This window comes from Poecilia reticulata, chromosome 5, assembly GCF_904066995.2.
Source record: "Poecilia reticulata chromosome 5, P_reticulata-male-v2, whole genome shotgun sequence".
Taxonomy (NCBI): Eukaryota; Metazoa; Chordata; class Actinopteri; order Cyprinodontiformes; family Poeciliidae; genus Poecilia; species Poecilia reticulata.
In genome coordinates this window covers 32,203,743-32,219,113 of record NC_088834.1, presented here as the reverse complement: position 1 = coordinate 32,219,113, position 15,371 = coordinate 32,203,743, and the positions used below count along the sequence as shown (strand labels likewise).

General features: G+C 39.1%; 1 protein-coding gene across 36 annotated transcripts in view; it reads left to right on the top strand.

Annotated features, from left to right (window-relative positions):
- nfasca (neurofascin homolog (chicken) a) overlaps nt 1-14,837 on the top strand; it is a 108,259-nt gene extending 93,422 nt beyond the window's left edge. For 15 of the 36 annotated variants that reach the window (XM_008410279.3, XM_008410277.3, XM_081607499.1 and 12 more), the window contains 6 exons: nt 1,073-1,219; nt 3,212-3,340; nt 4,013-4,048; nt 5,022-5,091; nt 6,705-6,746; nt 9,401-14,837. In XM_008410279.3, the coding sequence (XP_008408501.2) occupies nt 1,073-1,219; nt 3,212-3,340; nt 4,013-4,048; nt 5,022-5,091; nt 6,705-6,746; nt 9,401-9,629 (653 nt within the window). In that variant the 3' untranslated portion in view covers nt 9,630-14,837. Of the gene's footprint in view, nt 1-1,072; nt 1,220-3,211; nt 3,341-3,996; nt 4,049-5,021; nt 5,092-6,029; nt 6,149-6,704; nt 6,747-9,400 lie in introns of those variants that run through there. The other 21 variants (XM_008410306.3, XM_081607497.1, XM_081607498.1 and 18 more) reach the window with 15 other exon arrangements.
- The last annotated feature ends 534 nt before the right edge of the window (nt 14,838-15,371 follow it).

Sequence of the window (15,371 nt, the reverse complement as noted above, 5' to 3'; positions counted from 1 at the left end):
GGATCGGAAAGGAAGAAATGAATGAAAGGGGAATGATGGGATTGATTTGCTGCTCCTTTAATCCCATGTGCTTTCCAGGGTCAAGTCTAAAAGCTTTGACTCTTAGAAAGCCTGGCTGGCAACTTCCTTCATCCCATCATAATCATCATCATCCCTTTATGCTCCCCTGAGTATTTTCGGATGGGAATGCGGACTGAGTGCAGGTCTTGGAGATGAAATCATCTGAGAGATTGTGGATAACCAGAAACTTCCTGTTGTGTCCTTCACTTCCACAAGGTCAAGTTAGAACCTGAGTGAACTCAGACTGATTTATTTTTCCACAGCCTCAGTAGAGGCGCACCGATGTCCTCCGGTATTGTGTGTCTGCATGTGAACTGCATGTCTTGAGCGTAGAATGGCTTTGAGCTGATGCTGTCAGATGACATCACGCCTTTGAAACTGTTGATCATGTGGCGCCTGATGTCATCAGCTAATATTCCCTTCTGTTTGCTGCCACTTCCGAGTCATGGCTATCGCTCGTTCCGGTCATGACTGGCATGCCTTTCTGCCACAAAGATGCAAATGATGTTGCTGCTCTTTTCTGATTGGACTTTAAGAATATGAAAGTGTGACTGTGAGAGTAACTTCACATCAACAATGCGTTGCCACCCAAAACCTTCACTTTTGTCCAATAAAGCTGGACGAAAACCAGACGCATAGAACCATTTTAATTTGACACAATGCTGTTTCTTCGAAGTATCCTTCTGCATTTGTTTTGTTTCCCTTTTTTATTAGTCTTTCTTGAGAATTGGGCCCTTTGGAAACGATTAACTTTGAACTTTTACCTACAAGATGTTCAATTTATTTTTCTCATTTTGCTAAAGTAAAGATGCCAAAGGTACACAAACACATCTTTTTTATTATCTGTGATGGCAATGCATTGTTCTCATCAGCAAACCGTCTACTCACACTGCGCTTTGCAAACCGGTCTCTCCGTTGAAGCACTTTGTGATCTCAGCTGCACACGACAGTAATCACTGTCCAGTCAGTGACGCCTCCGGAGTGTGATTGGCACTTTTCCTGTGTCTCCAAGGCAACAAGACAGTGACAGTTGAAGAGGGGAAACAGCCGCCCGTTAATCTGAAGGCTCTGATCGCTGGTGAGAAGTACCATCTGAAGGTTTACTCCCAAGAGCTCAACAGCATCAGCAGCAAATCTGTCACCTTTAAAACTAAAGCAGGTGAGAGGAGAGCTGCTTTCAGTCCGGTGGGCTGATCCGGAAGCCTTTCTGTCTCTGTAGTGTCAAAGGTAGCTCAGTGAAAGCTGGGTGAGTTGGCATGGCTTGTCTTTCTCTACCCCACATGGTGAGTTTCTCTCTGGGAGAAGAAGCTTTAAGCAGCCTGACAATGCTGACTGATTTTACTTTGTTTGGTTTTATGACACTTTTACTCAGCTGAAAGTGGAACCAGCTGATTGTCGACACCAAACAAACATTTGCAGATGTTTTTTGCCTAATAAAATTTAGGAAAACTTAAGACAGCCCAATCCTGCTTAGGGGTGGACATCGACATACGCACAAACAGCCCATTCAGCTTGTAAAAGCTTAAAATGGACATGTTAGTTTGCAATATTGTTTATTAATATTAGGATGCAAAGTAAGATTTCTGCATTACAGTAAAAATGGCCATTTGAAGTCCTTTCTTTCCTACTGTGTCTACGATGGATTTGTCTCCACGGTCTGATTTTGTCCAACAAGATTTCAAAAGAAAAAAAAACTTTATATATAATTAATTTTATAACTGTGATGCAGTGACAATGTACATTTTTATAACTATTGATAAATTCAATTATGCAGAGTCTTTGTATGCAAACATTATTGCTTCAAACACCTCCTGTAATAACATGGCTGTACAGTGGACCCCTGGTGTTTGGATTAGGACCACAGAATTTGAGGATTTTAGCTAAATGCTAAGGAATATAACTCAAACTCCTTCTAAAATCACTTAGAACTGCCCATTTTAACAGTTCAAACATGCATTATTACGTACAGTGGGAACCATCTCAGTTACGGTCTTACTTATTTTGGCTATAGGGAAGTGAGTGCCAAGGATAATGAAAGACGTTTCCAGGTTGGTTTCCAACCAAACACCAGCAAATAGCAGCGTCAAGCAGCATTGCGCTGAGGTAGTTCATCTTCCCAAGCTGCATTTTTCTTCTGATATTTTATTTTAGAAATCCTCTACAGGAAAACACACAAAAAGACGGATTTTCTGTGAATAATTTGGAGTTACATTACACAGAAAAACCCACAAATACTGAACCACACAGCAGAGGCTCCACTGTATGTTGTGCCTTTTTCTGTCATGGTATAAAAGGTCAGAAGCTGAAAGACTCTGACTGCTGAATACTGGGACCAGGACAGATGTCTAGTTGAACTTCAACTGTAGTTTGACTTAGCTAGGCATCCATATCTATTGGTTAAGATGTAACAAACATTACTACCTGACTGCTTTATTGTTTACAAGTAAATGACTTTTGTTTGTTGGGTGTGTGTGGATGTATGTGAGAATGAACAAAACTGACCTAAAACTGAGTTTTTTAGACTTGAGCTGATAATGAAAATATATCTAATATCAGCCATCACACTGACTGCAGCGTCTGGAAACAGGTGTAGGATCATGGAGCGGCGTGTTTTTTAATGAGCGTGAACAAGCTTATACACATGGGATTTTAATTACATTTCTTATTTAATGGAGACAATTGTGAAATCGTTGCTTTTTTTGACATTTGCAGAATACTGACAGTTTTGCACATGTTTGTCATGGAAACGCAGCTGTTGTAAATGATGAACTATATTTGATATTTATAAGCAAACAACAAATGATAAATCATCCCAACCTGAGTTCTGCTGCAGCTTCACATCGCAAAGACCGCTCATATAGTACCTCAGTAAAAAAAAAAAGCTTTATAATTTTGCTATATCTAAGGGAGCTTTAGGGAGGATTTTAAATTTAAATGACAACATTCACAAAATTGTTTGAGTGTAAGTAAAATCTTCCACAGAAAGAAGATTTCTGCTGCTGTGGATAAATGTAATTCTTAAGTAATTGAGCAATGTGACAAGATATAAGAAAACTACAACTCTCATCCTGAAAACTCTCTCTCTCTCTCTCTCTCTGTGTGTGTGTGTGTGTGTGTGTGTGTGTGTGTGTGTGTGTGTGTGTGTGTCCAGCTCACATAGACCAGGTAGACATAGCCACTCAGGGCTGGTTCATTGGCTTGATGTGTGCCATTGCCCTCATTATACTGATCCTCCTCATTGTCTGCTTCATCAAGAGGAGTCGAGGAGGCAAATACCCAAGTAAGGCTATAAATTCACTTCATTCAAAGTGTTTTCAATCCTTCTTATGTTTTTGTTGGATAATATCTGCAGCCCTCTGAATATTTGATTTGTAGAGAAAAATCCTTTTGCCGTTTATCTCGAACAAGAAATTCTGAACGGTTTTCTGACTAATGAACATGTTTGATTATGTACACAAAAGTCAGAATCACTGGATCACATAACAGGTAACATTACATTCAATCTCAGGAAATAAAAGTAATTTTATCCATAATTTATCCATAATTATTTTTGGTTCAGACTGTATTATTCGGCCTTACATTGTTTTTTATGATTGTTTTCTTTTTTGTAGACTCACGCTGGTCAACAGTCATGCTATTGCATTTCTCTGTGTTTTATATGTATTTTATATTTAGCTGGAATTCTATTAAAGTATATCTAGAACATCTGTCTATGTACAGTACGATGGATTTAGGTCTCCAGTTTGGACTCCAAAACTATTCTATTTTAGATTGACAGATGTTATCAAATTGAATTTGAAATACTTTCCTTTGTAGATCAAACTAAAATAATATCTCTTTGTTGACACAATCACAAACACATAGATCAGAAAATGGGCGTCTGATGGCCTAAACCCTGGGAAGAAGAGAATACAGATTTGTAATAATGTTTTACAGTTTCTGTAATGTCTAGGTCCCGGCTTCTTGACTGGTTTCACAAAATACCTCGGTAGGTGCCGTGACGGATCAGACATGAAGCTAACAGAAAGGGGCTTAACATGATGCAGACTGACAGAGTAACACCAGGTCTTCTTTTTTGTGAGTGAAGAATTAATGACAGAAGATCTTACCAAACACTGTGCCTCTAATACAAACTCCAGCAGACCCCGAGTTACTGACGTGGTCAGTCCGACAGGGAGCAATCGCAAATTAACGCATATTTTCTCTTTTTAATCCGCAGTAACTAAGTAACCCAGCTTTAATCTACACTTTTATAATTTACAGTGAAAGAGAATCCCAGTAAAGTGTTTGTTAACACTATGTTTGAAGGTGGGTCCATGAGACTGACATGACACTGTCATGAACATGAAGGAGTCTTTATGAATATCTATGATTGTCATGAAGTGACATTCAGTAAATAATGACACTTTTGATGCAAAGTTGCTTTAGTTGCATTGAACGTCCATTAAAAATGCCAACTTTGCATTAAATTATCATAATTTACAAAATCATGCAAAGTTGGCACTTTTAATGGACTTTTAATGCAATTTTTAAAGCAACTTTGCATTAACAATGTAATTATTTACCTCATGACACCTCATGACAACTGTCATAAACATTCATAAAGACTCCTTTATGTTCATGACAGATGTTATGTCATGTAATTTCAATGACAGTGTCATGTCAGTCTTATGAACAACCTGTCAAATAAAGTGTTACCACTAGTCCTTTCTCTCATTGGTTTTCCCTTTATAACAAACCATTAACTGAAAATGGCTTTATTTTGTATCAACTCTAGTTATTGTCTGATATTAAAGTTTATTTGACAATGCAAGTCAAGTGTGATCAAAAAAAGAAAAAAACACTTTTGGGTTTTTTAAACTGACCCCAAAAAGCTACCAATACGTGAACTTTACCAACCGTGGAACTTTGAGCAAACCTTTCTTTCCTTTTCTTTTTCTTTCTTTGTTTTTTTTAATCAGTTCGTGACAAAAAAGATCTTCCCCTGGATCCAGTGGATCAGAAAGATCAGGATGGATCCTTTGATTACCAGTAAGTATAAACAAAGAGCTCATTGCATTCACTGTGTATCACATAAAGTTAGTCATCTGTACAAAAGTCTTTTCAAAGTAGCATCATGGATCATATTAAACAAGCAGCAACAATGTTTCACTTTGTGGAAAAAGTCTTTAATGTGGAAAAAGGAAATCTGACAGTCATTTTACTGACTATATCTGATAAATACCATATGATTATTTACATTACTGTATGTATACATGCCAAGGTGCCTCATCAGTGGAGCAACAACTCCTCTATTTTAAAGTTGGGAAGGAAATTGAAATAATCTCAAAATTCTTTGAAATCAAACAAATTCCATCTTCAGAAGCCGTAACCATAACAACAGCAGCTGTGAGCTCTACAGCTGCTGGCTCCACATCTTCCTTAAATTGGCTCTCAAAATTGCTCAGATACATAAAAACAACAAACAACAACAAAAAAAAACATCATTAATAATATATATATTAGAAATTACCAATTAATTACAAGTGATTATCAGAAATGTATTATTAATAATCATGAAAATCAGAAAACATCTGAAAATGCTCCAAAGCGTTGAAAAATCATGTCTGCTTTGCGTATGAAATAGCTACATATTGTCCTTCATGGTGCGTAGACCATGGAAAGCAGCCAGCCAATCAGAGATGATCTCTCAATAGTTGTGAGTTGCAACTGAACACCGTTCCAAAAAATTCAACAACATGAGGCTTTAGAATGAAACTATGAAACTAGAGTCCTACGACGACGGCAGACCGCCTTCATACAGAACAGTTACTGCTGTCTCCTCCGTCATGATCCAACAACCAACTGTCGCTGTTCAGAAAACCTTTACAGCAGCAGACGAGGAAACAGAAGCTGGTTCACGTCAGGACTGCTGTGTGAACTGTGTGCTATAGCCGTTTTGTAAGTGATTTGTCTTTTGGTTCTTTCAGGTTCCACTGATCTCTGTGGTTTTGTCCTTTTTTTGTATCATCTAGCATCTTCTTTAACCTAATATGGCTTTTATTAAACGTACATAATCTGCAGTTAATAAACTCCAGTTCGTTTTGAAGCGTGGCACCATAACATTTACCCTTAACTGTGTGCGTTGGAGCTTCCACAGACCTTCCTGGTTTTGCCTCTCATATTGTTGAGACTATTATTAAGGATGTATTGTTTTCATTATTATTATTGCTATTATTAAGTAGCTTTGGTTTTGTGAAATACTTAGTGTTGTAAAAACCTCAGAAAATCTGTTTTCAAGGGAAACCAAGGTAAATCTAAAGGTAATAAATGTCGAAAACGGTGATCTGCGGATTTGCTCTTTAGTGTTAACACAATTAATCTGTTCCAATTAATCACGTTTAGTTTATTAATCAACTCTGTCCGTTACACACCATTACTGCTAAGATTGTTGCTTCTGTTGATCCCAGATCAGACGTTAATTTCGGTGCAAGTCCCTCCATTTAACCCTGTGTGTGTGTCGGTGCGTGTGGAAGGTTTCCCGCGCATGCATGGAGCGGAGCTCGTGTTTTTGTCATTTCTATCTTTTTCTCTGCACCTCTTCTGCCCTCACTGTTCCCCCCCCACGATTCCTCATACTTCATCCCTTTCTCTTCCAAATGCGGAAATGGTTCATCTGTCCGCGACAGGAACGAAAATGAAAACAGGTACATTGGTGCCGGCACGACTTGTGCATGTTGTGGGGCTGGACGCTTTTTTTTTGGGGTGGTTGCATTCGGGGGAGGGGGGAAAGCTTGATCAGCTGGAGCTTGATCTGGAAGACCACAGAGCTTGCCATGTTGGATCTTCAGTCAGATTGCAAAGAGGAATCTGTGTTTATGTCAGCTGGATGACTTTAGATGGATTCTTTGCTGTATAGTATTTCATATAAAGATACGAAAATGTTGGTGAACAACATATCTGTTTGTAGGCAGACGGAGAAGGTAAGTTCTCTCTTTAGCTCAGGTGGAAAAAAAACACGAGGTGACAGTTTGCATGGATTTTGCTTCCGTTTTTAAAAATTCATATTTGTTCTAAGGTAACCCCCCGCCCCCCACCATATTTCAAATACTTAAACGCACTCTTAATTCTATATTCTTTTTAAATCTGTTGAGTTAAAAAGGACTCCAAAATGTTGATGGACCTTTTTACCTTTTTTTCTTATTCAGTTCAGACACTTGATATTACTTAAGTTACTTTTAGTATGACAGCCAATAATAGTTTTCTGTTTGAATTGTTTGTTACAATTTGGCAGTAAAATAAAAATCCCAAAGTAGAAGCTTCAATTCAAGCTTAACTGAAACTTTAGCTTTCTAAAAATTATTTGACAGTAATCAGACAGCAAAGGGACAAAGGAACCGAGGTCTGGAGTCGAAGTCGGAGCCGCCACATAGAGGTTAATTTTTAAAACATCTGATTATAGGAATCACATCAGAATGTCAATTTTATATGAACAACAGATGCTGCAGATGGTAAATGACAGCAGAATAAAACGTCCCTGCAACTGATTTGTTTGGAGAGAAAAAAGCTATTGAACGTGTAGCAAATTGTCATGTCTTCCATATTTATATTTCTGTTCTAACTTGGAATTTTATGAGAATAATAAAAACTCTTGTGCACTATTAAATCTTGATGGCGGCGCGCTGCTGAGCCCTCCATCCCACTGCTTTCCCAGTAACAGTGGATTTGCTTCAGAGTTTCATTCTGCTATGCTCATCGATCTCTGCATGCGACGCATCTCTTGGAATGTCCCACGGTCGTCAGGTTGGAATCTTTGTATTTAAAAAGGGAAAACATCAGTTTGAAATAATTGCGACAACTAATTTTTTTTTAGAAGAAATGAGGGGAAAAAAAATATCTGTCAGACTTCAGAGGAAGAGAGGATGAACTTCTGCGTCTCATTTTATTTGTGTAACCAACCAACACCATCACTGTTTTCCCTTTTTTACCATGCGCCAAAAGTCTAGGTTTCAGCAGACAGTATTTTTTTTCTGCACAATTTTGCAAACAATGAGAAAGCCAAGCAATTTTCTCTGGCTGTAGTTTCCCTAAAAATATAAATAAATATGGGTAAACAGAAACATAATTTCTCATTTAAATGTGTTCCTAGAGAGATGCTATTTGCATATTTCCAGGACAGTTCTTTTGCATCTGGTTTCCATGGCAGCATGTCGACACTTTGCCCTCATTTAACTCTCAGAAAAAAACTTTGTGATTGTGACAGGAGAATAGCAATAAAAAAACAAACCTGTGAAATATTTCAAATGACTGAACAGTTGATTAAAAATAAAAATACAAAGAGGTTAATTATCTTCTTCATAATTGTTAAATAGTTTCTTATAATAGAGCTGCACTTTCATAACTTCACATTTATTGTGCTGCAACACAACCTTGCTTGCCCTGCTCAACCTTTGTTTTATGGTTTATTGAAATGAAATTTAATTTGTAAATAGACCAGAGGGAGGAGCAGTGGCTTAGAATATCTTATTAAATTATGCTAGTTGGGGAAAAAAAAACCAAAAAAAAAACGCACTTTAATGAATTAGATTGTGAACTAAATACAAAGTTGGAGAACAGCAGCACATAAAGATGTAGCCAGTAGGTAACTAATCTGTGGAGGCAGTGGTGAAGATTAGAGAAGCATTTGGGTCGTGTGTTAGAGAGCCTGGAGTATCCAGAACCAGTTTAAAAAAAAAAAAAGTGGGACAAAGTGAACCAGAAAAATGATTCTTTTCCAGCAATCATTACATCGTATGCCTTTGAAGCTTCACTATTTAACTTGTATAAAATAGTAAATTTTTACATATTTGGTTAAACGGTCACTATGTTGTAATGGTAACAAATAATCTGTGAAAAAAATTGAGCTCCTCTGCTTTCTCCCAGAGTTCAAAGAGTTAACTAAAAACAACCAATCAGAGCTGCAGGAGGGTCTTAGCGCTGTCAATCATCCCCATGTGTATACAGCTCACCCACTCACCCCACTCCCTTTTTGCTCTTTGCTGCACTAAACTAATTAGCATGGCCACCGATAGCAACCATATGTTGTTTCCCTGCCATCAGCACATTTAGCAGCGACTACATGAGAATAATTGACAGCGCTAAGCTCCTCCTCCTGGCTCTGATTGGTTGCTTTTGGTTGGGAGCACTGTGTTTCTTCAGAAAGCACGACACGGTGACAGTTTTAACAAATATGTAAAAAACATGGTTTTTATAAAAGCTACATACCGTAGCTTTAACTGGTGGCGGGTTCTCTATGTCCCACTGACATGTCAAGAGGGCACACTGGTCTCTGAATCTCTAACCTTTCTGCTTGTCATTGCAGCAGCGACGAGGACAACAAGCCTCTGCAGGGCAGCCAGACTTCGCTGGACGGCAACGTGAAGGAGAGCGACGACAGCCTCGTGGACTACGGCGAAGGCGGCGATGGCCAGTTCAACGAGGACGGCTCATTCATCGGCCAGTACACGGTGAAGAAGGACAAGGACGAGACGGAGGGAAACGAGAGCTCCGAGGCCACCTCTCCTGTCAACGCCATCTACTCGCTGGCGTAGCGGAGCGGCGCCGCTGCAGGACTCCCCAACGCCCCTCTGATTCCCGTTAGGCACCTCACCGTACACGAGACACACACTTGATTATACGAGTATCTAACACACGGTACACGCAGAAACGCAGGAGGCGCTGCCTGGAGACTAAACAGGCTCTTTCTCCTCCATAGAGATAAAGACGAGGAACACGGGGGTGTTGGGGGAGTGGGGTAATCTTAGACCACAAGCCTTTAATTTTCCGTTTCTTGGCTCTGATTACACGATCCGTCGGAGGCAATCGTTGGACGGAGAGGAGAAGTCGTCTCCGGAGCGCCCCTGTCTGCTATTCACCCATGCAAAACTTTGAAGTGTGCCTTCAGTGGCGGCTTTGGATGCATCAGCAAGCAGTCTTGGTTTCTTTCATTGGGTTTTCTGTCCCCCCCCCCCCCCATCATTTCGCCGCTGCTCTGCCTGAGATGCTCCTCTGAATCTGAATCCCTGAGTCCACTCAGACCCCATCCTGTGACATATCAGCCTCTCACTATTAATCTGAACAGGATGCTGGCAGATATGTTTATCATATTGATACTTACTGCGCAGTGAACAATTTTCTTTTCTTCTTTTTTTGTTTTCCACAGCTGGTAGATGATGTATTGAATCCTAATAAATGCTGTACACAGTCCTGGCACACATTTTAGTGCCCCTTGAAACTATGCACAACCTCCATCACATTTTGAGTTTAATCTGGTTGATAAAAACATAACGTTAGGTTTCTGTTAGCCATCTTAAATCTGAAAACGCGTGTTTTTATCGATATGTTCGTCTCCAATGTTCAATCCAACCTTTTAATGTCTTGTAAAAAAAAAAAGAGAGAGAGAACCCAGCACCTGCACAGGCTTCAGCGCCTCTTACATTCTACTGTAAAAAAAAAAAAAAAGTCCATCTTTTGAATAATAAGAAAAAACAAATATTTTGGAGCATGATAGTAAAACATGTGCACTAAATAGAAACAGAAATTGTAGTTTTAGCAAGAAACACCAAAATATCAAACCCAGTTAATTCCCTCATAAGCAAGCAAGCCACCGCCGCTCTGCTTCTTTGTTGCCATGGCGCCTCACATTTTCTTTTATTTTGAGTTCAAATTTGTTGCACGCTATTAATAAAACATCAAAATCTGTAGCAACAACATTTGGGTTCATGACAGAAAATGGAATAAAAATCTGCGTCTCTCACACACACACACGCACACACACACACACACACATGGGATATTTTAGATTTTGAAAGCAGACTTTAAATTCTTCCTGTGGACGAAAAACCAAGGTGTGTCCAGATTTAAGGTGGGTTTATGCTGCTTCCATTCTTTGGTTTCTTACAGCCAACAGTCAGATGTTTGTGTCCACTATAAACTAAGCAAACTTCAGTGAATGAGATATCACATCATTTCGACATTTAAAAGCAGATAAAAATTGTGCATTTCTTTCCCTTCACATGACTTGTAAAATCGTTCATGTTGTCTTAACCCAACTGGATGAACAAATCCACACCTTTGCGTTTTTCTGCCATTTGCGCCTCTTTGCAGAACCTGACATTATGATAGTCATTTGTTCTCATGCTACTGTTAAAGTAGAATTTCTACAGTATGGTCATAATTAACTGAATCACTTTAAAATGACATACGCTGTAATATGTTGTTTTTGGAGAGGAAGGATCAGTATTTTACATCCATGCAAGCTGATAGGTTGACTCCGTGTTCACTAAAACAAAACAAAAAAACCAGTAGGGATAGTTTTGATTCCTAAATTGATTACTTACAAAATTATTTATTCAATGCATTACTTTATTTTAGCCCTCCAGAGTGTGGCTTCTTCCACTCAACAGCACTATCTGAGGCTACGTTCACACAGCAGGCAAATGCGACTCAAATTCGACTTTCCCCCTTTTTCCTCCCTATATGTGACCCATATCCAACATTTTCAGTCCGAACCCAAAAAAAATCGGATCTGTTCCACTTCCACATGTGGTACTGAATTACGTACATATCCGAAAGTTTTCAAAAAGCGTCGCCAGTATGAACCGTCGTGGCGCATTTTCTCTGTCTTTTACGTCATTGAAGCGAGACCTGCGTCGTAACGCTGCATCAGAGGAAGCAGCAGCTCTGGATGTAAACAATGTCTGAAAGTTGTAATCCTGAAAGTTATCGTCTTGTTATGATCTTGTGACGACGCTGTCGGCTCTCACTGCTGGATGAACGTTCAGATTGATCCACAGACCGCTCCATCCATTATTACTGCCGTAAACAGAGCGCTGATGTGTGACGTCTACGTTCTTCTTCTCTTGCGAGTCGCTTTGGGATTGTAAACCGTTCAAATAGAGGTCAGATTGAGTTAGTAGTATGAATTAAAACGCAAAAAATAAATAAATAAAAAATTGGATTTGCGTATCTAGACCTGCTGTGTGAACATAGTCTAGCGCTTCAATGAATATCATTGATTTTTTTTTTTTGTTAGCTTGGAACTCCATGTAAATATTTAATTTATATGTCTATTACAGAAATAGTATTAATATTAAGTCTACATTATATTCATATTTAATTTTAAAATAAAACACATTTTTGCCTTTTATTGTGGCTGCATTTCATTGTCAGAAATAGAATCGCGCACACACACACACGCACACGCACACACACACACACACACACACACACACACACACACACACACACACACGCACGCACGCACACACACACACACCCACACGCACATACACACACACGTGCGCACACACAAAACAATAACTAAATAAAACCTTGTGTTTTTAATCAATCAAAACAGCCACATTTCTGTCTGTTGTTCTGCTCCTGTTGTCACCATCATGTATTCACGTTTTTTTGCTGTGTGTTTATGTAATATAACTCTGACTACTGTACAGAAAATCTCTATTCTTATTTACTGTTTGGCAGTTATTCTGTACATGCAGGTCCTGGAAGAAGATCTCCTACCATTTTGTAAATAATTATTGTTTCTTCCCCTTATATGTTCTTATCTAGAAAGACAGAGTCACACGTTGGTATCCCCAAAGCATCTCTAGCCTGTGACAGATTAGTTCGGCTCCATTGTGGTCGAGATCTGTGAGGCGTGCTGCACCTGTGTGCACCTGATGCGAACTTTCTCTCTGCGTCGTTGCCTTTACAGAGCAATCCAGCATTGTCAGGTAAAGCAGCAAGGCATCTCCTTGGCCTTTGATTCAATCAAATATCTATTTGGAATTAGCACAAAGATACGCGTTCATCAGCAGTTATGAATGACCTCGGACTGATTTTACTTGGGGAAAGCCCTTCATTTTCTTCCAGGATCTCATTTGAAAGTCGCAAAGCAATGTTTGTATGTGCAGCCATGTTGTTGTCACTTTACTCTATAAATGTTGCTAGCGCACATTCTTCCCATTTATGTGGGTCAGTAGGTACCTTTTTGGCCAATTTATTTTGTTAGCTCGTTTGCTATGTTTCCATCCAATTGTCACGAGAATTTTGAACAAATTTAAATTATCAAAAAAGAAATTTAAAAAAAAAAGAAAAAAAAGCGAATGAGGCTCATCTCCATCTACCAGTGTAGAACAAAGTAACCAGATTACACAAACATAATGTTGGACTTAGACATTTTTCCAGGTTTTGTGCCTCTTTAAGGCACAGACCCTCCAGGAACACCCCCACCCCAGGAGGCTTTAACCACTAGTGGATGGCAAAGTTCGCTACGTCAGAACCTATTCAGCAAATGTATTCATGCACATTCAGCATCTCTACTTTAGTGCATTAGTGCCCCCCCAAGCCAACAGGACAGACTGGTGACCTGTCCAGGGTGACCCCGCCTCTCGCCCGGAACGTTAGCTGGAGATGGGCACCAGCAACCCTCCCAACCGCACTAAGGGACAAGAGTGTTAGAAAATGGATGGATGGAAAAGCCAACAGCCAAAAATGTTTGCAAAATTGAGGAATTAGTTTTTTCAAATTTTCTAAAATGTGTATAAAAATCGTTGATGGAAACATGGCCACTGTTTGCAAGTGTTTCCTTCAACTACATACTAAAGGTTCTAAAATTAAATTTCTTTTTTTTCCCCACTGTTATGCTAATTAATGTTACTTAGTTGGTTACCTACCCGACCCGTCAGCATATCTCATGATCTGAATTGCTACAACAGAACGTCCGTTCCGACTCCAACGCTTGTTCAGAGTTGTTAATAGGACCAGGAATAGAACAAGGCCTGCTGGCAAATTACGTAACAGCCACCGATGAGAATGTTTGCACATAATTTCACTGTTTATGTTCTCTAACCAATCACACAATCAGGAAGTTCTTACAGGAACCTTTGAGCAGGTTTGCTGTAAAAACGATGTGTGCATGTGCAGAGCTGTGAGGAGGTGATCTTTAGACCAAAACACATTCCTCTAACAGGCTGCCTTCCTCATTCGCTCTCACTTCAAAACAAAACATGTGACTCATAAAAAAGAATCCACATTATTCCATGCTAAAATCCATTTTTTCCCTGTCTGTCTTTGTGAAGTTTTAATTAGTTGGATGAAGTCTTTGATGCAATTGTTCTGTTCTGTAGTGTATTGTTGCTTTAAACCGACATGTTGACAAGCTTGAAACAGGAGCCGCAGCAGAAAGCAAGGAAAAGGGAAAGGAAGGATCCATCTTGGAACTTTCTCTGCAGATGTGTCCTTCTTTTTCCTCCTCTTTAAGATGTGGTCTGGAAACGCGCATCTCGCTGCTCCGTCTGCTTACATGTTCCTCCCTGAGTCGACCCCAGGGGCATAAAAAGTGAACTGGCTTCAAAACCGAGCAACAATCTGCACACTCCTCGATTCTTAGTTCAGTTCTTTTTTCTTTTTTCCCCCCATCTGTTACACATTCTGAAAGAAAATGTCAATTTCTTTTTTTCCCCCTTCCTTTCCAAATGCTTCAAACTTTAGAATACACCTTTGATTCTGGATTTTGTAAATGACTGATCACATGGTGTATGGCTTTTTATGAACTGTCATATTTGCATCTCTCTTTTTTTTACCTACCATGTGCATCACAGCAGCTTGTTAAAGTCTTGCTTCAACATGCAAAGTAAAGCGTTTGTAAAGTACTCAAGAAAAAAAAAAGTATACTCACCATATATGCGTGTATGAGATGTTGCAACTTCTGCTAGCAACAACTTCTTTATAGTAAAGCTATCTCCTTTTCTCTATGTCTGACTTCTGATTTCTTTGGTCCTCTGGGATTTTGTGGTTTTATTGACTCTCTTCCTCTGTGGGGATGGTGGGACTGGCAGAGTTTTACTGGAGGAGTGCTTCAAAAAAATCCGTGATTTTTGTCATATTATTTGTAGAACCTGTTTTGTCCCTCTGCACTAATCAAACTTATGGTTTAATAAACCAATCAAATAGCAGCACAACTGTTTCTGCTTACATCAGAATAAGTCAAGAATACGGTTTACCTGAGCGTAACTGGGTACATGTGAAAGTGGTTTGAATTGAATAGTTTTGGAAATTAGGTTTAATTAGCCCTAAACTAATTAAAATGAGTTGGTGCAATGATGAACGTACAACTATGGTCCTTTATTCAACTTTAATCGCCCAAAGATTACACAAATCACTAACCTAGTTTTAAATGGTATGTTAGAATAATATAGTCCATGTTTGAGGAGTTTGAGTATTGTTTTTAAGCTAGAGCATGCTAATGCCATTAGCCTTTACAGCTTACAGATATTGTATCCCAACCA